The sequence below is a fragment of the Salvelinus sp. IW2-2015 genome, linkage group LG32 (genome assembly GCF_002910315.2).
Source record: "Salvelinus sp. IW2-2015 linkage group LG32, ASM291031v2, whole genome shotgun sequence".
Taxonomy (NCBI): Eukaryota; Metazoa; Chordata; class Actinopteri; order Salmoniformes; family Salmonidae; genus Salvelinus; species Salvelinus sp. IW2-2015.
In genome coordinates this window covers 30,926,776-30,952,924 of record NC_036871.1, presented here as the reverse complement: position 1 = coordinate 30,952,924, position 26,149 = coordinate 30,926,776, and the positions used below count along the sequence as shown (strand labels likewise).

Below are 26,149 nucleotides of genomic sequence, written 5' to 3'. Positions count from 1 at the left end.
AATGTACATTTCTCTGTAAAGGAAAAAAAGATCACTTGGAAATTTGGACAGATTCCATTCCAGTTCCCCCCTCCCCCTCTCTTCCACTTTTCTTTCTCTTTCCCTCTCCCCCAACCTTCCCCCCCCCTCACCTTCTCTTCTTCCCTTCTCTCTGTCCTGTATGGCTTTCAGCAATGCGTTTCTCGCTGGCTGTTCCAATGCCTCTCACTAACTCTCTGCTTCGTCTGCATTTTTTAAGTCTCCAAAACCACACAAAATAAACCATAATTACTTTTCTTTTTTTCCATTAATACTTGTTTTGATCAACAGTAAAATTAGAAAAACATCCACACAGCCTGGAGTACATAAGTCAGCTGTGAAAGCGCAATACATGATGCATGATGCACAAATATAGTGAATAGAAAACCCAATGTTTTCTGTTGGATGAGTTACAGCTTCACCTTGGCGCCTGGTTTATTTCAAACATATAAAAAATATCTTACGGTACATAAATCATAAAAGCATCAGAAGATGGAGAAGTTGGAACAAAGTAGATTGAATGCTTTCTTAAGACGTTATTACAACTAAAGATATTTACACACCTCTAAAATAGGCAACATTTTACCTCTAGAATGGATATACAGTATCAATGCCATACCATAGGTCAGTTGTTTTGATTTCTTCTCCATTGTAACTGATATGTCTGGTACTCCTTGCTCTAATTCTAGTGCTACCAGTGATGCCTGGATATTAGTAGTTTCTAAAGGAAGTGCTGAGGGTCTCTAGGCCTGCAGGATAAACCTGTCGTCTGCCTGCAAATTAGCTTCACATGTGAAATACTATGCCACCTCACACAATGAGGTCACACAATGTTTGTAGTCAATGTCTGTGAGTGGGTTTGAGATAGGCAGTACTGTACATGTGTTGGTTGAGGGTTAGGATGGTCATGGTTCTCCCTCTCTAGTCTCAGTCTATGGGTCTGACCATCATGCGGACTCCCTTCATAGAGTAGAATCCTCCGCCGTAGTCCGCCCAGAAGATTCCGTCCTGAAACTTGCTGCGGTAGACCCCACCGGAGTACCAAACACCGTTCAGATTGGCCTGGCCACAGGAGTTGTACCACCAGCCTCCCTTATGGAAGTGTGCACAGTTACCTGCATCGAGAGAATATAAATAGTCCATTAAAAGATACCCATTGAGTTTGCTCATATGCGTTCTTAAGGACCTACTGGATGTCTTAAGTGTTTAGCCAACAGTGTATCATTTGATTGATTGACCCACCTGAGAAGGCGTCCTTGTCTTGGTCCAGTGTGGTGAACTGCTTGCCGTTGTGGCTGCTGAGTGAGTCACCAGCGTTTCCCTGATAGGTGCCCAGCCTCAGGCGGTAGCCCTCGCTCTCAGGCTCCAGGTGAAAGCTGCTGTACTCAGCATACACCTTCTTCCCCACCCAGTCCTCCAGCTCCACTAGAAGTCTGTAGTCAGACTGCTTCCCTAAGTTGTAGATCCCAAGCAACCCCAGCCAGTACTCACCGTCTATGTTGCCAAATCCATTCTGAGAAAGGAGGGGACAGAGATAAAAAATGAGTCATTGGTTTTGTAGTCAGAGTGGTTTAAAAAGAGGAATGTTAAAATAAGGAACACTAAATCAACTTTTGTCAAAAAGTACTTTTGGAAGACAAGACCAGTAATCTTGGCCAATCATCTAATTTACTTTTTGATTCTCCTGCAAGTTAGTATTAATCTTCTTTGGACAAAATAATATATAAGACAAACAATAATTTGATATTCGCATTGAATTACTGTACTGTAATTAAAATTGGCTATACAGATGAAACTAAAGACATTGTGGAATCCATACTGGAAAATAATAAGCATCAATCTTAGAAATGGGGGCTTTCATTGTTCATATTTCAACCCCAAACAACAGTTGGAATCCCTGCTAATGGTGATGACACTGGCCCCCCTGTGTGTGCTGAAAAACCATGACCAATCTGTATCTGGCTGTTCTCCTCAGAGCACTTCACACTAAATGGCTGTGGTCTGATTTGGTTTCTGATTGCGAATTAAGTAGTACAGCCGGGAATTATGATTGTCCTGGGCCTCCACTGGTGCTGTGTGTGTGTGTGTGTTCGCGTGTGTATGCATGCATATGTGTTTATATGTGGTGGATTGGTGGTTGAAGATTGATTCACAACCACTCATCTATGTTGAGGAGAGTTATTAAGTTCCAGTTAAACCTACGCTAGCTAGCCTGGCAGAGCTATATGGAACGCTGAATTAAATCATCAAGCAAGAAGCAAGGCCAACGCAGATACAGTTCATCCTTAAGATGTACTGGGTGGATGTAGCTAGCAGAGCTATGGTGGTTTGGAACGTCAATGTTGGAGATTGAGCGATGGAACATACCTTCCTGCTGGGTCTTCCTATGTTTCATAGTGGCAATCTCAAACTTAATCTCTTCAGCATGAATATGCTGAAACACACATTATATTATAAGTGAAAACACGAGGGGACCAGGCCTTGGAAAGGATCCCGAGACACCAGACCAGATGAGTTCCTTTGGATAGGTCATATAACGGCACCATTGTTGTCTCTGGCTTAAAGGTTTTGTAAGAGGCGATTGGACAGGCAGAGGTGTCTTTGTCATTGTCACCTTGTAGGCGTCCCAGTTCCTGAAGAAGTTGACGGAGCCATCCCTCCTGCTCTGGATGACAGTCCAGCCTCCATTGTCCAGGCCCTGCTCACACCACACCTGCATGGGCCTCTCTGCCTCGTCAGGTTTCAGCAGGTACATACCGCTGGTGCTATGGCCAGCCTCCTGCGCCTGAAGACAGTCCCTGAAAGGACCTGGGGCAGGATGGATGGAGGGATGAAGGGAGAGATGGAGGCAGAGATGGAGGAATGGGGAAGAGATGAAGGAACAGAGGGAGTGATGGAGGGATGTAGCTGTTACAGACTTTTAATCACCAACCAAATGTAAGCAGCTAAACCAGTGAGTTTGTTTGGAACCCATTGATTATTCTAGTTTACCTCTTACTACAGTTCATTTGTTATACATTTGTCTTAGAGAAGATGTGGACAGTTAAAAACAGTGACTCACTGGGCGCAGATGTCATTTCAACGTCTAGTTCTGATTTACATTTGGTTGAGTTGTCAATTAACGTGAATTCAACGTGAAATCCTCATTTCATCAGGATTTAGGTTCAACTAAGGGTGGAAAAAAATACTAAGATCCTTTACGTTGATGACTTTTTGCAAATCCAATCAGTTTTCCACGTTGATTCAACATCACCTTGAATTTACGTGGAAACGATGTTGATTTAACCAGTTTTTGCCCAGTGGGTAAGTTGTATAATGTGAGATGAATCTTTTCCTAGTTTATAGAGGTGGGTAGCTACTGTATTAGTCTGTATTAGCCTGAGCAAGCAGTGGTGAAGTAAACCAGAAGGGCTGCTACTTTGTGGTTAGGGGAAGGAAACCATGTCATTCCAGCCTGGCTTCTGTCCATGCTTAGCATGAGAGGGAGCAGTCCTGGAGAGGGTTCGCTTTCATACAGAGCTGCCTTCAAGTCATGCTTTATTATTCTAAATGTGTCAGGAATTTTGTTTGATGAGTAGAATCGCACAGGCTTTTCCTTTCMTTCTTCTGATTTCAGACAAGACAACATTTTTATTTCCATCGAGGTCTTTCTTTCTGGTGAGCAGCACCAAACCTAGTTCCAGGTGAACCTAGTTCCAGCTAAACCTAGTTCCAGCTGATATGCAAATGTTTCATAATAAATACTCAGTCTAAGAAGAAAATGAACCTGCTGTTATTCCATTCATACACCCATTGGTCTGAGGTTGTGAGGTTAATTTAGAAATACCTGTTTTACCCTTGGTACCAACCACCCACCCCCCCACACATCCCACCAACCACCCAACCTATCAAATGACTCAATCAATCAACCCACCCACCCTCTGCGCTGAAGTTGCCCTGCGGAGCCGTCCGGAGCTCCAGGGTGCCTCCTGTGGGTGCCGGCCCCACTCGGGAGCCCCTGTCTCTGGGGAACGCCCGGCTATGGTCCCTCTGGATCTCGTTGGTGAACCTTGGGATGCTAACCGGTATGTTCTCCGGCACTACCTGTACCAGCGGTGGGCCCTGAGGAGGCTGCTCCTGCCGCCGGCCGTACACCTGTAGACAGCGCTCCTCCAGGGCACCAATCAGAACCGACTGGTTGTTGACCATGGCGGAGAGCGTGGCGTAGCGGACCTCCAGGTCTCGGTAGCGGGCTGCCAGACGTAGGGACTCTGCTGTGGCGTTGAGAATGCGTCCCTCCAGCTGAGCCAGCTCCAGAGAGTTGTCTCTCTTCCTGATGATCTCATGAAGCAGCTGCATGTAAAGCTGGGTCACCCTGGAGTTCATGTTCCTGCTCTCCTTCCTCAGCAGCTTCATCTCGTTTACCATGTCCCCGTCCACATCTACCACCAGCTTCAGGTTGTCCATCTCCCGTCTCTGTTTGGAGAGCAGGTCCCTCACTGCCGCCACGTCTAGGCGGGTCACGCGATCCTTGTCCGTGTGTAGGCCCCGGCTGGCGCAGATGGGCCCTGTGATCTTCTGCTCAGGGACCAGGAAGGTGTACGAGCACTTTTTGGGTGGTTCTCCTGTGTCCTCTGGGGCCCTTCGTCTCCGGGTCAGGATGGGGGATCTGAGGCCCTCACTGCTGCCCCAGACAGACAGCCCAAGCAGGACAAACAGGCATAAAGCTCTGGGCCCCATGGTCAGTCTCTTGGTTACTCTTCTCTTCTTCTGCTCCTCTGCAGCTGACGGCTGTGTCACTGTTGCACCTAAAACAGACGGGAAAGCGGGGCAATATGTGGTTGAATTCTTAGCAGTGGTGTGTGCACTGCAGAGCAGGCATGCAGAAATATGTTATCACAGCTCCAATTCTGGCTTCAGTTCATTTACTCTTGGGTGTTCCTTCATGCTACCGAGCCTAACCATCTCTGGGTGTGTTTGGTTAGCTCCTGTTCTCATCTCCCCTGCTTAATCAAGCTTCTCCAAAAGCTTCCAGGTTGTATCTTTAGATTTGAGAAAAGGGCTATAGAAAACCTTTGTATTATTATTATGTGGAGGGATACAGTTAGAAAAAGTCTGGACTCTTCCATAGAAAAGTCTGAAAACCAAGTAGAGAATTTTTGTTTGGCATTAAAGGAAGGCAAACATGTAGCCCCAATTCTAAATAAAATAAAAAAGTCTCGGAAAGACCTGTGCACCTCTTTGGCACCAGTTGGAGGACAATGATTGTTTCAGACTGACCCATTTGACTCTCATCCTATTTCTCCTGGCTGGCCTAAATATGGAGACATTTGGCACCGGCTGAATTTGGTACAGAATTAAAGAGCTGGATGTGTGAGACTGTGAGCATGAATCTCCTGGTTTATGAGTAATGTTTTCTGGGAATCTATTTTAAGAGGTGAGGCTCACATTTTGAACTTATTGGTCTTGACAGCACAAAGAATGGAGAGCAGGGAGGGGTGCTGTTAAAAAATGCATGTTAAGTGAAAAAACCCTCCTTTTCAATAGATAGCTTGGCTTGCCTCCGGGCATTCAGATTGCTAACAGCGGGCCAAACGTTAGACTGATGTTGCACTTCGGCCAAACCACAACTAGAATGGCGTATGCAGAGGATGTGGGCCAAAAAGGTTAAATAACCCTCAACCATCCAACACTTTTGACAGGCGCACATTATGACCTACTTCACATCAATAGGCTACCCATCAAAACAAATCCCCTGGATTCAAACATACTGAGGAAGCAAGGACTCACCGTCTCTTGGATGGAAAAAGAAGTGGGGGCACTCAATCATTTCTGCCTGCGGTCTTTCATGAAATATTTTAAGCTGCATTGAAGGGTCCCGTTCCAACAATACTTAATGGGAGGATGGTGGCAGCATTACCTAATCCAAAATGGCTGTGGTGACAAAATTGTTCCCTTTGTCACTATCAAGAGAGAGAAACATTGTTTTGCTGCCTGACTTTGAGCAGTAGACAACATAACATTTTCTTTATTTATGTACTATTGATTTAGTTATTTATCATTACCAGTACAGCACTGGAAATCCATACATTTCCTTTGTGTCAGGCTTTCAGACAAATCAAATCAAAAACACCCAAATACAGACTAACAGATGAAAAATAGTTTTAAGGAAAGTTGGAGGAGAGATTTAGAAAGTGATATTAGAATTTGAGACTTGGTTCTTGAGCATAAGCCATCAGCTCTCTCTGTCTCTCTCCTTCTTTTAGTAAAAACACTCATTCATGATCACTCTCAATAATTTGGCTTCGGTGATTGACCCTTCTTAAAAGTTAGTCCCAAACCCCAATTACAGACTCAGACTCAGGTCGCAGATAAGTGACAATGTTTACACAAAAGGCTCAGTATGAGAATCACAGGACTATTCATCTAATAGTGTGTTATTACTGCTATATGTGTCTGTCGCTAACACCCTAGGCCTGCTGGTCTTCATCAAGTCAGCCACAGTCAGAGCATTACATTTTTAATTGACTTATAAAAAAAAGTATCCAAAGTACATTTTCCTACTCAGGCAGAGCCAGACGAATAGCTCATCAATATTAATGGGGCGGTTTGCATCCAGACAGGTCAAACTTGCGGTGACTGTCCTACAGTACAGTAGGCTAGCAGAGGACAGTGCCAGTCTTTGGGTGAATGCCCTCCAGTGCCAGCGGGTCACTGGCTGTTCTGTTGTGACTCAAGTGTGTCTGTCCATTCACTGGCAGGCCCAGGGGGGATGTTTGCTCAGACTTTTTCCCCCTACCTAGTGTCTGTCTAATGGCTGACGCTTGTAAGTTAATAAACCATTGATAACAGTTAATACACCTTTAATAGCAGCTACTAAAGAGGTAATAAACAGAAAATAAATGAGAACACGAGTGTATTACAATAAATAAATTAACAATTAATTGTGGTGAATGGTGCCAGTTCTGGGAGGCTTCTATTAAAGTACAAGCCATTTGTAATGACATTTCTACAAAATAAATTACTTAAATATAATAGACCCCAATTTGGCAATCACAGAAAATAAACAACCACGTACCCATGGCGATGACAGATAAGATCTACAAACTATCTCTGGTCTGAACAATACCGGAACTGGAATTTTCCATTGAGGCATCTGTTGAACAAAGTTTAAGAAAAGACAGACAGGACAGGATAGGCCACATGAAAAGAAAAGTGTGTACACACCTGTAGCTATGTGTGYAGACAGCCTGTGCGTCTCAACGTTGTTTGCTTCTTCTGCTGGTGCTTGTTAGAGGCTTGTGGGGGCCGATGTCTCAGTCTCAGTTGTGGCTCCTGTATAGCAGCATGCTCTTCACTCTCCTGCCTTCTCCTTAGTACTGGTCTCTCTGTCTCTCTCTCTCTCTGGCCTCACAAACTGGTTAGTGAATATCTGTGGCATTCACACACACACACACTCACACACTCACAGTAGGATGGAGGCTGGTCCAGAAAGTTTGAGCAAGCCTGGGGGGATGGTGAGTTTTTCCCTCTGGAGTGGTAGGTTGTCCTGCCTACTACCTCTGTCATAGTGCTCCTAAAGAATAAGAGAACTCCTCCTATTATAAGGTTCCAATTGCTAATGAAAGAAAAAAAGAAAAGAGCAAAATACACTAAGCCTGGGTGCCTGGAATTGGTGTGTGGTGATGACACCCACTCAGGATCACACACACATACTCACTCTTGCCATCGCAGCTTAGAGCATGGAATATGTCTCACTCACACAAACTCTCTCTCAGTCAGGCATAAACATTCAATCTGTGGTTAAACTAGGAAACTTTCCCATATACGCCATACACACACTTGTTATTAACAACTCTCAATCAATTTTATTTTAGCAAAGCTCTTTGAACATTTCTCACTCATACATACTCCATCTCTGTCAAAAACACTGGTCCTAGAAGTCCTCTTAGAAGAACTCCTGATCATAGGGCTATTGGCAGCTGTGTTTATTTGGCTACGGACACAACATGTGGAGGTCTTAGCAGACAAAGACGTCTTTAGACAAAATGTTTGGGACGTAAATCCCAAGGGAGGAAATCATTTTGTAGTGTGGGAGAAGGGTATCACTTGGAAGATATTGGGATGGGGGACTAGTAAACTTTCTTGACTGCGGTGTGTGTGTTTATATGTTTTAGTTTCTCTCAAAGGTGGTCGTTTGAATATAAAAAGAGGTCTCTAAATAAATTATATCAGAATGTAGAAGGACTTAACTCTGGAGAAAAGGTCCCTTATGAAAGTGAAGGACACACACGAAGCATGTAGCATTTATGTATTATATTTTTTATTTTATTTAACTTGGCAAGTCAGTTAAGAACAAATTATTATTTACAATGACGGCCTAGTCCGGCCAAACCCGGACGATGCTGGGCCAATTGTGCGCCGCCCAATGGGACTCCCTGTAACGGGTGTCCTCCTCCTCTTCAGACGAAGAGGAGGAGTAGGGATTGGACCAAAGTGCAGCGTGATATTTGGACATAATGAAGTTTATTAAAGTACTGACGAAAACCGAAAACACTTCAACAAACTACAAAATAAGAAAACGACGTAGACAGACCTGAACATGGAACTTACATAAATGCACGAAGAACTCACGAACAGGAACGGACTACATCAAACGAACAAACAAACCGAAACAGTCCCGTGTGGTGCAACAGACACAGAAGACAATCACCCACAAACAAACAGTGTGAACAGCCAACCTATATATGGTTCTCAATCAGAGGAAACGTCAAACACCTGTCCCTGATTGAGAACCATATAAGGCTAATTACAAGTGACCTAAACATAGAAACACAAAACATAGAATGCCCACCCCAACTCACGCCCTGACCAACTAAACACATACAAAAATAACATAAAACAGGTCAGGAACGTGACACTCCCAATCACGGCAGGTTGTGATACAGGCTAGCAATTGATTTCATGCTTTCTCCACCCCTCAAACCTCTTTCAGGAACCTGTTACAAATCACATTCACAGATTATATTTTATTATTGTGCCATAGTCCTCAATAAAAAAGTAAAGTCAGGAATTATAGTCAATGAAATTGTTTTTATTGCCCTATAAATAATTGTGTTGCTCTGTCGGACATAGACACTGTATTTTTTTTAAATTGTATTTTATATTTTTATTTAACCTTTAATTAACTAGACAAGTCAGTTAAGAACAAATTCTTATTTACAATGACGGCCTTGTGCACCGCCCTATGGGACTCCCAATCACGGCAGGATGTTATGGGACTCCCAATCACGGCAGGATGTGATACAGCCTAGATGTGATACTGTAGGCTAGTGATCCAGAGGTACATCTGAATTTTATTTTGCTTCTTTATAGACCCTTTTCCTCCAGTCTATACAAGTATGGATCAACCACAAGGAAAGGTTTTAAATAATTATACATGTTTTTAATGTCCAAGAAACAGCAAGTGAAAGCCAAACTGAGTGATCTTCTATGAGTGCAAGAATGGGTATTAATCATGTCTCGTTGTCTTGAGATTTTCATATTTTTTTGTGGTGAAAAGATAGTCTTTCCAACGGCAACTTTTGTACATAATACACTGGATTGAAAAGCTGTATATTTGTCTAACAGGCATGTATTGAATCACAAAGTGCAATATTTAACCCAATAACAATCAATCAAGAATGAGGAAATTGTCCCACACTAAAATAAAGTAAGTTTAGCTGATTCTTGATCTGTGCCTAATGGCAACGTGCACATGGGTCCACCTAAATTGCACCTATAGCTATGTTCAATGTTGGACTGTAAAACCTAAATCATATCTTTTATTTATTTATTTCACCTTTATTTAACCAGGTAGGCCAGTTGAGAACAAGTTCTCATTTGCAACTGCGACCTGGCCAAGATAAAGCATAGCAATTCGACACATACAACAACACAGAGTTACACATGGAATAAACAAAACATACAGTCAATAATACAGTTGAAAAATAAGTCTATATACAATGTGAGCAAATGAGGTGAGATAAGGGAGGTAAAGGCAAAAAAAGGCCATGGTGGCGAGGTAATACAATATAGCAAGTAAAACACTGGAATGGTAGATTTGCAGTGGAAGAATGTGTAAAGTAGAAATAGAAATAATGGGGTGCAAAGGAGCAAAATAAATAAATACAGTAGGGGAAGAGGTAGTTGTTTGGGCTAAATTATAGATGGGCTATGTACAGGTGCAGTAATCTGTGAGCTGCTCTGACAGCTGGTGCTTAAAGCTAGTGAGGGAGATAAGTGTTCCAGCTTCAGAGATTTTTGCAGTTCGTTCCAGTCATTGGCAGCAGAGAACTGGAAGGAAAGACGACCAAAGGAGGAATTGGCTTTGGGGGTGACCAGTGAGATATACCTGCTGGAGCGCGTGCTACGAGTGGGTGCTGCTATGGTGACCAGTGAGCTGAGATAAGGCGGGGCTTTACCTAGCAGAGACTTGTAGATAACCTGTAGCCAGTGGGTTTGGCGATGAGTATGAAGCGAGGGCCAACAAACGAGAGCGTACAGGTCGCAATGGTGGGTAGTGTATGGGGCTTTGGTGACAAAACGGATGGCACTGTGATAGACTGCATCCAGTTTATTGAGTAGAGTGTTGGAGGCTATTTTATAGATGACATCACCGAAGTCGAGGATCGGTAGGATGGTCAGTTTTACGAGGGTATGTTTGGCAGCATGAGTGAAGGATGCTTTGTTGCGATATAGGAAGCCGATTCTAGATTTAATTTTGGATTGGAGATGCTTAATGTGAGTCTGGAAGACACCTAGGTATTTGTAGTTGTCCACGTATTCTAAGTCAGAGCCGTCCAGAGTAGAGGTCGACCGATTAAATCGGAATGGCCGATTAATTAGGGCCAATTTCAAGTCTTCATAACAATCGGAAATCTGTCATTTTGGACCCCGATTTTGCCGATTATTTTTTTACACCTTTATTTAACTAGGCAAGTCAGTTAAGAACACATTCTTATTTTCAATGACAGCGTAGGAACGGTGGGTTAACTGCCTTGTTCAGGGGCAGATCGACAGATTTTTACCTTGTCAGCTCAGGGATTCAATCTTGCAACCTTACGGTTAATTAGTCCAACGCTCTAACCACCTGCCTCACGAGGAGCCCGTCTGTTACGCGAATACAGTAAGAAGCCAAGGTAAGTTGCTAGCTAGCATTAAACTTATCTTATAAAAAACAATCAATCAATCAATCATAATCACTAGTTATAACTACACATGGTTGATGATATTACTAGTTTATCTAGCGTGTCCTGCGTTGCATATAATCGACGCAGTGCGCTTTCGCGAAAAAGGACTGTCGTTGCTCCAAAGTGTACCTAACCATAAACATCAATGCCTTTCTAAAAATCAATACACAGAAGTATATATTTTTAAACCTGCATATTTAGCTAAAAGAAATCCAGGTTAGCAGGCAATATTAACCAGGTGAAATTGTGTCACTTCTCTTGCGTTCATTGCACGCAGAGTCAGGGTATATGCAACAGTTTTGGCCCATTGCGAACTAATTTGCCAGAATTTTACGTAATTATGACATAACATTGAAGGTTGTGCAATGTAACAGGAATATTTAGACTGATGGATGCCACCCGTTAGATAAAATACGGAACGGTTCCGTATTTCACTGAAAGAATAAATGTTTTGTTTTCGAGATGATAGTTTCCGGATTCGACCATATTAATGACCTAAGGCTCGTATTTCTGTGTGTTATTATGTTATAATTAAGTCTATGATTTGATAGAGCAGTCTGACTGAGCGATGGTGGGCCCCAGCAGGCTCGTAAGCATTCATTCAAACAGCACTTTCGTGCGTTTTGCCAGCAGCCCTGCTGTTTATGAATTCAAGCCTATCAACTCCCGAGATTAGGCTGGTGTAACCGATGTGAAATGGCTAGCTAGTTAGCGGGGTGCGCGCTAATAGCGTTTCAAACGTCACTCGCTCTGAGACTTGGAGTAGTTGTTCCCCTTGCTCTGCATGGGTAACGCTGCTTCGAGGGTGGCTGTTGTCGATGTGTTCCTGGTTCGAGCCCAGGTAGCGGCGAGGAGAGGGATGGAAGCTATACTGTTACACTGGCAATACTAAAGTGCCTATAAGAACATCCAATAGTCAAAGGTATATGAAATACAAATCGTATAGAGAGAAATAGTCCTATAATTCCTATAATAACTACAACCTAAAACATTTTACCGGGGAATATTGAAAACTCATGTTAAAGGGAACCACCAGTTTTCATATGTTCTCATGTTCTGAGCAAGGAACTTAAACGCTAGCTTTCTTACATGGCACATATTGCACTTTTACTTTCTTCTCCAACACTTTGTTTTTGCATTATTTAAACCAAATTGAACGTGTTTCATTATTTATTCGAGGCTAAATTGATTTTATTGATGTATTTATTATATTAAGTTAAAATAAGTGTTCATTCAGTATTGTGGTAATTGTCATTATTACAAATACATTTTTTTTTTGTAAATCGGCCGATTAATCGGTATCGGCTTTTTTGGTCCTCCAATAATCGGTATCGGCGTTGAAAAATCATAATCGGTCGACCTTTAGTCCAGAGTAGTGATGCTGGACGGGCGAGCAGGTGCAGGCAGTGATCGGTTGAATAGCATGCATTTAGTTTTACTTGCGTTTAAGAGCAGTTGGAGGCCACAGAAAGAGAGTTGTATGGCATTGAAGCTTGTCTGGAGGTTAGTTAACACAGTGTCCAAAGAAGGGCCAGAAGTATACAGAATGGTGTCGTCTGCGTAGAGGTGTATCAGAGAATCACCAGCAGCAAGAGCAACATCATTGATATATACAGAGAAGAGAGTCGGCCCGAGAATTGAACCCTGTGGCACCCCCATAGAGACTGGCAGAGGACCGGACAACATGCCCTCCGATTTGACACACTGAACTCTATCAGAGAAGTAGTTGGTAAACCAGGCGAGGCAATCATTTGAGAAACCTAGGCTGTTGAGTCTGCCAATAAGAATGTGGTGATTGACAGAGTCGAAAGCCTTGGCCAGGTCGATGAATACGGCTGCGCAGTAATGTCTCTTATCGATGGCGGTTATGATGTCGTTTAGGACATTGAGCGTGGCTGAAGTGCACCCATGACCATCTCTGAAACCAGATTGCATAGCGGAGAAGGTACGGTGGGATTCTAAATGGTCGGTAATCTGTTTGTTAATTTGGCTTTCGAAGATCTTAGAAAGACAGGGTAGGATAGATATAGGTCTGTAGCAGTTTGGGTCTAGAGTGTCACCCCCTTTGAAGAAGGGGATGACCGCGGCAGCTTTCCAATCTTTGGGAATCTCAGACGATACGAAAGAGAGGTTGAACAGGCTAGTAATAGGGGTTACAACAATTTCGGCAGATAATCTTAGAAAGTGAGGGTCCAGATTGTCTAGTCCAGTTGATACATACACAGCCACGGAGGGATATAATTAATACACAGCACTATCTCCTGAGGCACGTGTGCTCTCTGCTGGCAAAAAAGGCTAATTGCACGTGTGTTTGCTTATATTCCAAGTTCATAGGTGGTACTGTTACACTTTTAGCTAATGCACACACTTCCGAGTATAGAAGAAGAAGATGCAGCGCATGACCGGAATAAGTACGTCACAGGGTTAGTAATGCCGCGTTCAAAACAACTGGGAATTGGGAAAAATACGTGGTCAAATCATGACTTCTGTGATCTTCAGGTCGGAACACTAGAAAGAGGCCAGAGTTCTGGGGTTGAAATTTCGAATTCCATGACTGTTTACATTTATTTTCCACAGTCGGAGATCGTTTTTCCCGAGTTCCCAGTTGTTTTCAACGCACAACGAGTTCCTTTGAACGCGGCATTATACGAACCTGAGTGCGTCACACAATTATAGTCGTTATGGCAGCCCATGCTAGTGAGCTTGAAATTGCTAAGAAAAATTTAACAGAAGCAATTGGTGATAATGTCAAACAGTAAGTATGCTACCGTTGGTTTATGTTGTCCTTGCACGGTATGTTTGTTTTACTTTCCTATTTCGCAAGTTGGTTTAAACGAATAGATAGCAAAGCTAGCTAACGTTAACTGTCTGCAAACGGCTATGCAGTGACCAGTGTAACCTTAACGTTAGCTAGCTTACTGAATGTTTATTTCCTCAATTGCATATCTTTTAAAGTTACTGGGCGAACTTGAAACTGTGGTTCAAACAGAAGATAAGCAAGGAAGAGTTTGACATCGAGGCTCGTCGCCTTTTGGCACAAGACAACGGTTAGTGCAGATATTATTCGACATTATCTGTTTCTGTGTGTTGGACCTAGCTGGTCCGTGGAGCCCTGCATCTTTCCATTAACCTCATTTTTAGTGACTGGCTTCATTATACTTTTGTTACTCACCAAAGTCAAGATGTTACTAGAGTGCTGATGAACTTTTCTCTGAATTAGCGAGCTGTCGTTTCGTTAATCCAAAATATGTATTGTGAGTACTTTATTTACCGCCACTAGCCATGCGTCCGATCTGCACAACGACCTGACACACGTGCATGGCCCAGAGCTACAGTTCAATGCAAAAAAAGAAACCATTTCAAAGCTAACTCTCCCAATTTCCCCCCCTCTCAGTTCATGTCCACAATGACTTTCTCCTGGCCATTCTCACTCGTTGTCAGATCATCATCTCCACACCAGGTAGGTTTTCCAATGTAGAATGTATCAATATCTTAATTGATACAGTTTCCTCACATCTGTATTTTTTTTATTTTACCTTTATTTAACTAGGCAAGTCAGTTAAGAACAAATTGTTTTAATTGACGGCCTAGGAACAGGCCGTGTTAGCTCGGGGATTTGATCTTGCAACCTTTCGGTAACTAGTCCAACACTCGAGGTTTGTGCCTTGACCACAAACCTGACTGTAACCTCCTTCTCTTTTCCAGAGGGTGCTGGATCTTTGCAATGGGCAGGTGGCCCAGCCTCCAAGCCTGGCAAGCCCGCCAAAGGAAAGAAGAAGTTCTCCTCCAGACAGAAATTTGATGTGAGTTGTTAATAATAATTTATTAATTTTGTAAAGTGTTTTTCATTATCAAGTATAATCTCAGTGCATAAAATAGAATAGGGGGGAAATAGATAGATATATCTCTAATGAAAGCAACAATCAGTCTAGGAAGAACGGTAGGCCAGCCGATAGAGATTAGTCTTAAGGCTTGCTTTAAAAGCAGTCTGAATGTGTGGGTATAATTTGTGGAATGTTCCAACAGGAATCTGTTCCAAAAACTTTGAAGTACAAGGTTGCCAACAAATGCATACAAAGTAGCATGATCAATTCACCTAACGTTAGCTAAATAGCTGCCGAATAGGCATCAACTCATCACGTAGCTTATTCTTAATGTTTGTCAATAGGCTACCAGAGTGAGGACATACATTTTTCAGAATAAACATGGTGAGTGAAAAAACGTAATTAATTAGCCCACTCCCTACCCGGTATCATATTCTGCCGCTATACAACTTTATATGCGTTATTTGTTGGCAACCTGGTTATTTACAAAGTTTTTGGAACAGATTCCTGTTGGAACGTTCTACAAATTATACCCACCCCCCTAAACAGCCCTAAGATTATCTGGAAGTTCCATAGGCGTGGTGCGTGGGAGGAAAGGCCACAGTCGCCCATTGTGTGGAGCCTGGTCCTAGGGGCATGGTCCTAGGAGTAGTTTGGTGTTGCTAGAACGTAGGGTGCGTGGAGGTTCATAGAGGGAGAGTAGGTCAGACAGGTAGGTGGGTCTGATGTCATTTAGGGCTTTGTAGACAAGGAGGATCATTTTATATTAAATTCTTTGAGGAACAGGTAGCCAGTGGAGATCAGCAGGAATGGGATTGATATGGGTAAACTTGTTTTGTTTGTCGGAATCCTTAACACACGTGTAACAAATGTGATCATACTTCCTAATTTTCTTCCGTAGTGTTTATAAAGAATATTGTTGCCCTTGCATAATGGGAGGTGGCAATAATATATGGTTTAGATCATCTTTCTGTTGAAGTATATTGCTGTGTGTGTGACCCGTTGCATCTTCAGCATCGTTTCCAGCCCCAGAACCCTCTGAGTGCAGCCCAGCCCTTTAGCCCGCGGGAGGCGGGGGGTGAGGAGGACGAACTGAAACTTAGTGCCCATACCTTGCTGCTGCCCACCCGTGGCCAGCTGGAGGCCCGCATGATGGTCACCGCCTTCGAGCTGGGCCTGGACAACGTCATGGAGGACGCTGTCAGCACCATGATCCACGCTGTGGAGGTATGTGTGCGCGATACTGGTACAAGATATGAGAAGGGTTGTAGAGTTCATGTTTTCAGTCTAGGGCTTTATCCCAATTTCCCCCCTCCCTTAACCGTCCCCATCGTTTGAGTGTCCCTCAAATGGAGCAACTAGTGGTAGGGAGAGATATCATAACACTAGGAAATGGGACATCTCTACATCATTGGCACACAGCAGAAACCGCCAAAGGATTGTTTACCACGCAATTCATTGACGTCGAGCCTTGTTTATCACAATGCCTGGCGACAGGTAGCCTAGTGGTTAGAGCATTGGGCCAGTAACCAAAAGGTTGCTGGATCGAATCCCTGAGCTGACAAGGTTAAAATCTGTAATTTTGCCCCTGAGCAAGATAGTTGTTCATGGGCAGTTAACCGACTTGCCTGGTTAAATAAAATAAAATAAATACATAGCTTTTTTTATTTTTACATTTCTCATGCAGCATATGTTCTTACCATATGAGCAACAAATGAAAGTACTGCAAAACAATGTGCCCTAATGTACATATCTTCTGGCTTTGGTTCAATGTGGAGTAGTACTGAAGTAGGACTTTAATTCCATAATAACAGTTTGACAAGTAACAGTCGCATTTTCTTCACTGTCATTTTCTGTAATTTCTTGGGGATTAATGGTTAACCAGTGGAAGTAATTAAAACTACTGTTTTGAATTAATATTTATACCAAACATTTGTGTCCATATAGAGATTTTGTACAAAGCTTCACATCCATAGAATAGTTTTTTTTTTTTTTTTTCATCCTGCACTACACATAAGTAAGAAAAGAGTTAGCTACGTTACTTCAGCTACATTGCATGACAAATATCGTCAATCTCTAACGTTACTACGAGGAAGATCAATGATTTGAATTTGAAACTTTTTTTTTTAATGACCAAGGCAAGCTTACAAAAATTGTTTATTAAATTTGGGGTAAATGCTTAAGCTAGATTCTTTACATCCACCGGATTTCACAAGGTGACAACCTGGTTTGCTCAGGAGTCCCTAACGCATTAAACACCATGAATTACATTCATACACATGTCAAACACCATATAGCTAGCTATAGTTGCTCCTATTCTTCCCTGCAGATCCCCTCAAGCTCTGTCAGGTTGGATGGGGGGGTGTCACTGTACAGCTATTTTCAGGTCTCCAGAGATGTTCAGTCGGGTTCAAGTCTGGGCTTTGGCTGGGCCACTCAAGGACATTGAGAGACTTGTCCCGAAGCCACCCCTTGTCTTGGCTGTGTGCTTAGGGTCATTGTCCTGTTGGAAGGCGGCAGTCTGAGGTCCTAACTTGCTCCATAGCGCTTTTCATCAAGGAGCTCTCTGTACTTTGCTCCGTTCATCTTTCCCTCGATCCTGACTAGTCCCACAGTCCCTGCCGCTGAAAAACACCGTAGGGATGGTGCGAGATTTCCTCCAGACGTGACGCTTGGCATTCAGGCCAAAGAGTTCAATTTTGGTTTCATCAGGCCAGAGAATCTTGCTTCTCATGGTCTGAGAGTCTTTTAGGTGCCTTTTGGCAAACTCCAAGCGGGCTGTCATTTAATTTTTATTTTATTTAACTAGGCAAGTCAGTTAAGAACAAATTCTTATTTACAATGACGGCCTAGGAACAGTGGGTTAAATGTCTTGCTCAGGGGCACAACGACAGATTTTTACTTTGTCAGCTCGGCGATTCGATCTAGCAACCTTTCAGTTACTGGTCCAACGCTCTAACCACTAGGCTACCTGCCGCCCCGTCATGTGCCTTTTACTGAGGAGTGCCTTCCGACTGGCCACTCAACTATAAAGGCCTGATTGGTGGAATTCCAAGGTGGAATGCTGCAGAGATGGTTGTCCTTCTGGAAGGTTCTCACATCTCCACAGAGGAACTCTAGAGCTCGGTCAGAGAGACCATTGGGTTCTTGGTCACCTCCCTGACCAAGGCCCTTCTCCCACCGATTGCTCAGTTTGGCAGTGCGGACAGATCTAGGAAGAGTCTTGGTGGTTCCAAACTGCTTCCATTTTAGAATGCCTCTGTTCTTGGGGATCTTCAATGATGCAGAATGTTTTGGTACCCTTCCTCAGATCTGTGCATTGACACAATCCTGTCTCAAAGCTCATGGAATGGTTTTTGCTCTGACATGCACTGTCAACTGTGGGACCTTGTATAGACAGGTGTGTGCCTTTTGCAAATCATGTCCAATCAATTGAATTTACCATAGGTGGACTCCAATCAAGTTGTAGAAACATCTCAAGGATGATCAGTTGAAACAGGATGCACCTGAGCTCAATTTCGAGTCTCATAGCAAAGGGTCTGAATACTTATTTAAATAAGGTATTTCAGTTTTTATTAAATTAGCWAATATTTCTTAACCTGTTTTTGCTTTGTCATTATGTGGTATTGTGTGTAGATTGAGAAATATTTTATTTAACCCATTTTAGAATAAGGCTGTAATGTAACAATTTGGAAAAAGGGAAGGGGTCTGAATACATTCCGAATGCACTGTAGCTTGATAAATAGCAATTTTCATAAGTTAACTTTGACAAAAATATGCATAATTGTTTTTCTACATTAACTAATATATTCCTCTTAACTACATTTTTTTGCATGATTTGTTATGAAGTTATAATTACTTACATTTGCTTCCATCCTAGTATTTTTTGGGGGGGGGTTTTGGAAGCAACTCCAGCCTTGGGAGCTTCTTGGGAGTTTTGGGAACCTCTCAGTCTGACTCGATAGGAAGTCTGCATCTCTCTTCGCTTTGTTTGGAAGGCCAACTGGAGGGCTGAAAAGCCACTACGCCTCGCTCAAAGTTGAATTTGGATACCACTCTGACTCGATGGGGCTCGCAGGATCGTGCAAAACTGAGGGGGGGTGTGTATTGGGATTGAACCTAGGACAGATTATTTTATGCTTTGATACATGCTTTGTCTTCCCCCTTTGTACCCCCTCAAACATCAGCAGTCCACTCAGGATTCTTTAGTTTACTACAGTAAGTAACCTGTTGTCCCTCCACTACCACAGAACCACCTGAAGGATGTGCTGACTGCCGTGGTGTCCAGGAGGAAGGCCTACCGGCTGCGTGACGGACACTTTCTCTACGCCTTCGGCAGTCATGTCACCCCACAGCCCTACTTGAAGAACAGCCTGGCTGCCTACCAAATCGTCACTGAATGGTAAGGAAGTCAGAGGTCAACTGTCTGCTGCTCTCCACTGTCATCTACCTCACATCAACTAGAAGAATGTTCAATTAAATATCTAACTATTTGTGTCAATGAATCGCAAAGAAACTGAAACGTAATTACAATGCTATTATTAGAAAATTACATCCTGGTAAGCAGCCGACTGTAGAATAAAGTGTAACCAATTGTTCTGTTCCAAGTAAACTTCCAGGGTCAACTTGAAGGGCCATTTATAAACATCAGTAGTAGCTAGCTAAATGGTTGTTCAAACAGCATATTGTGCTGTATGTGCATGAAGCAGCAGTAGTAACAGGTGAGGCAGGAGAGCTGCCAGTACAGCACCCTGCAAAAAGGATCACTGGATATAGGTCTGTCAAATAGCTATATTTTAAATTTACAAATGACAAGGTGCAAAAAGGGCAACGTAGTGCGTACTTTTTGCACCATTCTGTAAGGTTTTCTTATTATTCCTAGAGAGAACTCCTTTGCGGTGTTGGGGCCAGGCAGCATTCCCCTTTACTAATAGATGACCTTTATGCTCTTGTCATGCTCTTGACTCTATCCGTACTGACCCGCTGTCTTTCTCCTCGTCCCCCAGCCCACCTCCCAGTGCGTCTCTCCCGGCGGGCCCACCCCCTCAGGTGTCACCAGACAATACTGAGCAGCAGGCTGCTCTCCTATTGGCCTGTTCCGGTGACAGTCTCCCTGCGCCCCTCCCTCCTATCAGCATGTTTGATCTCTTGGAAGCTTTACAGGTGAGGAGATTGCAGCTTCAATTGGCTGTACCATCACATGATATACCTATAACCAAAAACATTGACATTTTAATTGATTTCCTTTTCACTTGCATTCAACAAACTAATTATTCTGTTTAATCAAAAGGCAAAGCTGAACAGAAGGTATTTATGTAAATGTATGTGAAATAAAAAAGAAACAAACTACTTTATTGCTAATGTATATGTTTATCTTTGATGTAGGTCCACCGGGGTGTGATGCCCTCTCACACCATGTATGCCCTGAACATGGAGCGTATCCTGTCCCGGCTGTGGCACCCAAGTCACGAGGAGCTGGAGCAGGACCATGTGCACCGCCAACGCCACGCAGGGAAGGACGGCCTGCTTGTCAGCTGAGACACACACAGACGGTCAGGTGGACACGCAGACAGGTCGTGGTTGGGTAGGGGAGAGACAAATGGAGAGATGAACACAGTGTTGAGGCACCTATGTGGGCCCTTTACCCTGCCTTGAAGCAGAGGGAGAGGATGATCTCTAAGACTGGATTAACACTCCACTAGGGGGGCTTTGCAACCAATTCACCATGCAACACAACTTTACACTAGTGTCAATAACGTTTTAGAACGCTTGGTGGAGTGTAAACCCAGCCTTGGATGCATATCGGTGTGGAAGACTCACAGATCTGTGCTGTAATGTAGAGACAGAAAGGAAGTCCCAGTGTTGTGGTATTGTCACAGACATGGCTTGTTAAGGCACTAACATGTCTACACACACAGAGCTATATCTCTCCCATAACCTCTGACCGTTTTTTAAATGCACTGTTAACAAGTTAGGGAGCATTTCTGACCTTTGGGTGAGTTTGTTATTTTGTCAGTTAATTTGTCAGTGTTACTTTTGTTGTATTTCCCACACCTCTGTGAACAAATATTGCGGCCCCTTTTATTTTGATATTGACATGCTCTTGCAGAATTATGCCTGAACTACACTTGGGTCCTTGTATACTGTATTTTGTCACAGTGATGCATGCATCACAGTATGTATGCAAATATGTATATATGATTTTGTATTTTTTTCACCAATCGTTTTTAATATCAGTCAAAAATGGCAAAATGAAATAAAAAAATATTACACTTCTGTTAACACAAGTTTTATTGAATAATGTTTTCCTATTATGTTCATAATTTGCTCATTTTTAATCTTCAATTAAAATAGATTACTATCAATGAAATAGTGTAACGTATCTATTTCTATGGTGGAATAGAAATGTCATCTTTGGGAATAGGTGTGTAGAATGTTCCCCCTCATTACTCATGTGCACTTGAGCTCCGTAAAACACCACCAGAGACTGAAGAGGAAGTGCGACACCCCACTCTTGTTTTTTTCGGTTCAATTAACTAAGTAGGCCAGACCCAGCTGCTATAGAGCTTGTAGACCTAAAAAACTAATGATTTACCTCTGGTTGTTCAGCCTTGGGCAAAATTAATGGGGAAAGAATAGTTATTCGGTTAACATGACCTTTATGAACTATGAAGCCTTTATGTGCGTTATGTGGGTTTGGTCTTACATAAAAGCTTCAAAGTGTAAAAAAGCGACGTTAGCTGATGAAGATCTCATAGAACAAAATGTATAAGCTCCCCTAAACCTGTGTTTACCCCACACCTTATTTTAAGCGTTTATCCAAAAACTCACTTTTCCCGTTGGCTTTGTTCAACGAACCATAGCGGAGTTTCTGCCTACAAAAAAATGCATTACTAATGCTCCATTTTTTTTCCAATGGTAAACGGCCTGCGTGAACCATCTTAATTTATCCACCATCTTTGGTACGACTACTAGGTCTACTACCGACCAGCATTTTCAACAGGACGCCGTATTTTAGGCACACTTTCGCGAATCCTACCTCTTTTCCWAACCATAACCTGCTACGTTAATTCTCCTAACCTGCAACGAAAAAGTAACTTGGGTATCAAAGTGCCGTGAAAAGAGTGTTTACAACACCCATCCGTCATAGACAAGGTAGCTGCTCACAGAGCTCTCTTGCCATATATGGCTTGCTTGCTGCTCATTTCCGACACGTCGTCCAATCGTTTGTCGAGGAGTACGGTCCACTACCAAGCGATTACACTACACAGAAGTGACTCAATGGTCTGTCTGTCCATATTTCACTGTCAACAAACATTGAATTAATTCACTGTTCATCCTAGGCTGAACTATTGAGCTATTTCCCTGTCAATTAAACGACATTGAAAACCCCCTTCTGAGTAATTATAACCGCGACAATATCCTTAATGAGAAGTTTTATTCCACATATTTGTCGTTTATACATACATTTTGCATAAAAGGCATAAAAACAGTTATGATAAAGTATTAATTCAGATCTAACATTTGTTATACCCCTTTCACAAAATGGTATTAATGTGTAAATGTTAAGAAAGTAAGGAAGTTGTATCAGTCCTAGTAGCCTAGCCTACACACACCTGTGAGTCAGTCCTTTCACAAGGTGTGTCAATAATGCAATGTCTCATATAGTGTTACATTGTACAACTTGTTGCTGGTGAGAAAACTCAGTGCTAGACTTGGACTATTTACATACTAGACAATTCATAGGGCAACAGGCACTGGCACTGTTTGTTGGCCTTGGCCACCACTAGCCTAATTATTCCACGAATAAGTTTATATTGTCCCCACTCTGTCAGGCGCAAAGACAAAGTAATGTATCACGCCTCTAGGAGCTGCGTTTGGTCCCATAAGGAAATGTCTCTCGCTCAAAGCGCAGTCTTTGGCCGTTCAGAACGCCTGGAGCTGCTGCGTTAATATGAGTTGGCACCCGCTGTTAACGTGGTCCATGACCTTCTGTTTGAGCAGTGCCAGTTCGTCCCGGAGCACGTTGGCAGAGGAGACCAACTCTGTGTGTTGGGTCTTCAGGTTTTTGACCCTGTCCTCCAGCCTCGAGATTCTCTCCAGTTTCCTTTTCCGGCATTTGGACGCGGCCACCCTGTTTCTCAAGCGCTTTCTCTCGGCTTTTATCCGCTCCTGGCTCTCCATGTTGATAGGAGACAGCGGAGGGGTATCGCCGCTCATCTCGGGCACCGTCTGGGGCTCCTCTTTGAATGACTGTAGCCGAGCATGATGTAGCCGTGGATGCTGGGGTGGCCGCTGGGGCTCGATGTGGGTTTGGGACGGGACGGCTGTGTAACTAACGGAGGAGTGTCTGTCGCCGTTAAGTGCCGACGCAGAGCTGACAGCCCGACTGAAAGTGCCCAAGTTTGTGTATTCAGGTGGCTCGGGGCGCACCGTGCAGCTGTAGGGTATAGGACTGTCCGACACAGTAGATGAGGGTTCCATGTCGTTGGCAGCATTGGCTTGAGCGTCTGAGCTGCCATTGGGCATATGCTGTTGATAATGAAGCTCCGCGAGCGCCTTTACGAATCCCTCGGCAAAACCCTCTTGCTCGTCGGTGATGTTCTTGGGACAGAGGAACTGAGTTGGGGTCGGAGTCGTCAGCCCATTGCAGGACTGGATGATAAGCCTTTCCAATTCAGGGGAAGCCAGTTTTAATAATCCCACATCAGGGGATGTCAGGATGTCGATAGCTTTCGCCCGCAGATGAGGTTTAAACATTTTAGGGTCGTTGAGGTTCAGTGTCATGCTCTGCTTCAGGGTTTTCGGGTTAAACCCATGATATCCGCCCACTGCGCCTTGCTGACCATTTACAGATTCGTCATATAATGTAGCTTCCATCTTGGTGGGCATCAATTGACGGGTCTTTATCGCGAATATAATTGCTGGAATAAAAATCCAAACATCAAAGGTCGAAATTACAATAAACAATATGGAGTGATAAATTGCAATCTGATGTCCCCAATCTTTTTACAGTCTTCGGACAAGTAGTTTTCGAATTTCAACTCGGAGGACAACTCCTGATGTCCGATGTGGAAACTTTTCTTGAGACTTTATAAAATAATAGTATCAAACAAACAAAATAACTTTACTTCCTCAATCGATAGGCGTCTTTGTTTCAATTAGGATTTAAAAAATATTCGATTCGCCTATTGAAATAAGGTTTTTCTTCTCTAAGCAGATATTGTGTCTGACTCGACACAATGTAGTTTCTACCACTTCCAACGTGGAGACGAACTTTATCCACTTCTACGCTGCTGCTATACTGAAAATAACAATGATGTCATGTATCAGGCTTCCTATTGGTTTGAGATGATGTGATGGGCGTTACTTTTTTAATGACATGCACGTTGCGTTGACAACCAGCCATATTCCCGCCTCCCGCAAAGGCTGATGGGATTAGGTAATGCAGTAAAAGGAACGTTGTCCTCTGGGATTACGTTTTGTTTTTGAATATCTTCTTACCCGCTTTATTTTGTTACCCAATCTCAGTCAGGTTGACCAGATTACCTTTTAAAATCAGCTTTCACAATATTTGCTTTCTTTCTTTTGCTCTTTGACTTTGTGGGTGAAAGCATGGAAATGTGATATACTTCTGGTGCGTGTGACAGAGTGATGGTGGGCAGGGGGGCTGTTTTGTTTTTCAGGTGATACTTTATGCATTGGTTATGAAGGGGAATGATGATGTTCAAGTGAATATCAAATAGAACATTGTGCCTCACATTTTAAGGGGTGTTTAGGGTACAGAGTATAGGTATAACAAATAAGCAACTGTAGCAACAATGTGTTCCTTCCTACACTGTAATTACACGGTTACTACCATGCAACTACATAGCCTAGGTATTACCATTCCTGAATGTAAAGTGGAGCCAAGTCTGTAACTTTATTTTTCATTATATATTTCCCCAAATAGATGTAGTCTATGGTTTATTATATTTATGACTTTCATGTGCAATATGAGTTCCAGTAGAGCTCAATGGGCTTCAAAGAGGTGCTCCTCAGTCTCAAGCAAACTGTCTGACTGATAGTGCTGGTATTGTGTCTCTGCTCGGGCCTTGCCGTGAGCTTTAACTCTGTCTGCTCACTCCTTGCAATATTCAACACATTCTATTTAACCCTGACTATAAATAAGTGGACAGACCTCAGCCACAGGCCACAAACTGAGGTTAACCCTGAAGTGACATGCTTGCCCTCAGGTTGCCTTGACGGAACAACAACCACCACCATTTGAAGGTATTTGACACCTTCACTTGGAATTCCAGATTGGAATATTTAGGAAAGTCTGTTCCTCCTGTCACAATAATGATACTAACAACAAATGGGTTCAATGACAACGTTCCAATCCCACAAGCATGTACACAGTCACAGGGACACACCAGATGAACACAGGCCAAAAAACAAAAACATGTGCGCATGCTCTCTCTCTTTCTCTCTCTCACACACTCATGCATTCTCTCTATGAAGCAAGTAGTACTTGAGGCTAGTTTCACAGCAGTCCCTCAGCAGCAGCTCCCTATAGAAGATAAAAGAGGTTTACACATTTCCCCCAGCACGCACCTGTGTTTATAACTGTAGCGGGGAATTTTCCTATCAACCTACCGCTGACCCGGCCATACTTCCTGTTTCTCTGTCCTTGTTTCCTGTCCAGTGGCCTGATGGGTAACCTCTAGATAACACCACCTTCCTCCCCTGGCTCAGCCAGCTGCTTCCACTGCATGGAGGTTTCTAATCAAGAGTTTAGTTTAGAACCCGGCCCAGCTGCTACAAGCTGTCCTTTGTTGTAGCGATGGACCCTCAGTACATGAAAACACTCTTCCTGTCTGTGCTCTGCCCAGACCAAAATGTGGAGAGTTCACTTAGCATGCGTTGATCATAAATAGAGGAAAGTTAGATTACTCACTAACCCGTGTGTGTGTTAAACATGTCTACAGTGTTTGTTAAGGACCATCTGTTTCTTCCTGTCCTGCTGCTCTGTTTCTCTGTCTTCTCCTTCCTCTATTCTCCCTCTAATAAAATAGGGGTTTCATGATATCCTCACTTTAGAAATTAAACTAAAAT

The 26,149-nt window shown here is 43.1% G+C and overlaps 3 protein-coding genes across 3 annotated transcripts; 1 reads left to right on the top strand and 2 right to left on the bottom strand.

Moving 5' to 3' along the window:
* Positions 1 to 132: 132 nt before the first annotated feature.
* LOC111956657 (angiopoietin-related protein 1-like) lies at positions 133 to 7,519 on the bottom strand. Its single transcript, XM_023977190.1, has 5 exons — positions 7,225 to 7,519; positions 3,936 to 4,805; positions 2,633 to 2,826; positions 1,261 to 1,531; positions 133 to 1,133 (listed from the first exon to the last, which is right to left on the bottom strand). Exons 2-5 carry the CDS (start codon positions 4,735 to 4,737, stop codon positions 946 to 948), a joined length of 1,455 nt encoding a protein of 484 aa, XP_023832958.1. The 5' UTR covers positions 4,738 to 4,805; positions 7,225 to 7,519; the 3' UTR covers positions 133 to 945.
* Positions 7,520 to 13,688: 6,169 nt separating this feature from the next.
* On the top strand, positions 13,689 to 20,961 carry tada1 (transcriptional adaptor 1). The gene is made up of 8 exons (XM_023977206.2): positions 13,689 to 13,983; positions 14,184 to 14,275; positions 14,623 to 14,688; positions 14,934 to 15,031; positions 16,067 to 16,279; positions 19,303 to 19,454; positions 20,059 to 20,215; positions 20,438 to 20,961. Exons 1-8 carry the CDS (start codon positions 13,910 to 13,912, stop codon positions 20,588 to 20,590), a joined length of 1,005 nt encoding a protein of 334 aa, XP_023832974.1. The 5' UTR covers positions 13,689 to 13,909; the 3' UTR covers positions 20,591 to 20,961.
* Positions 20,962 to 22,473: 1,512 nt separating this feature from the next.
* Positions 22,474 to 24,326, bottom strand: LOC111956675 (transcription factor Jun). Its single transcript, XM_023977210.2, has one exon. It carries the CDS (start codon positions 23,942 to 23,944, stop codon positions 22,979 to 22,981), a length of 966 nt encoding a protein of 321 aa, XP_023832978.1. The 5' UTR covers positions 23,945 to 24,326; the 3' UTR covers positions 22,474 to 22,978.
* Positions 24,327 to 26,149: the final 1,823 nt, after the last annotated feature.

Bases quoted from the DNA above. Each gene is read 5' to 3' on its own strand.
- LOC111956675 (XM_023977210.2), bottom strand. From the start codon at position 23,944: ATGCCCACCAAGATGGAAGCTACATTATATGACGAATCTGTAAATGGT.
- LOC111956657 (XM_023977190.1), bottom strand. From the start codon at position 4,737: ATGGGGCCCAGAGCTTTATGCCTGTTTGTCCTGCTTGGGCTGTCTGTC. The intron at 1,532-2,632 runs GTGACAATGACA...CTCCTTTCTCAG, and splicing joins GGAACTGGGACGCCTACAAG to AATGGATTTGGCAACATAGA. The intron at 1,134-1,260 runs GTGGGTCAATCA...CTCTCGATGCAG, and splicing joins AGACAAGGACGCCTTCTCAG to GTAACTGTGCACACTTCCAT.
- tada1 (XM_023977206.2), top strand. From the start codon at position 13,910: ATGGCAGCCCATGCTAGTGAGCTTGAAATTGCTAAGAAAAATTTAACA. The intron at 14,276-14,622 runs GTTAGTGCAGAT...CCCCCCTCTCAG, and splicing joins CCTTTTGGCACAAGACAACG to TTCATGTCCACAATGACTTT. The intron at 20,216-20,437 runs GTGAGGAGATTG...TCTTTGATGTAG, and splicing joins ATCTCTTGGAAGCTTTACAG to GTCCACCGGGGTGTGATGCC.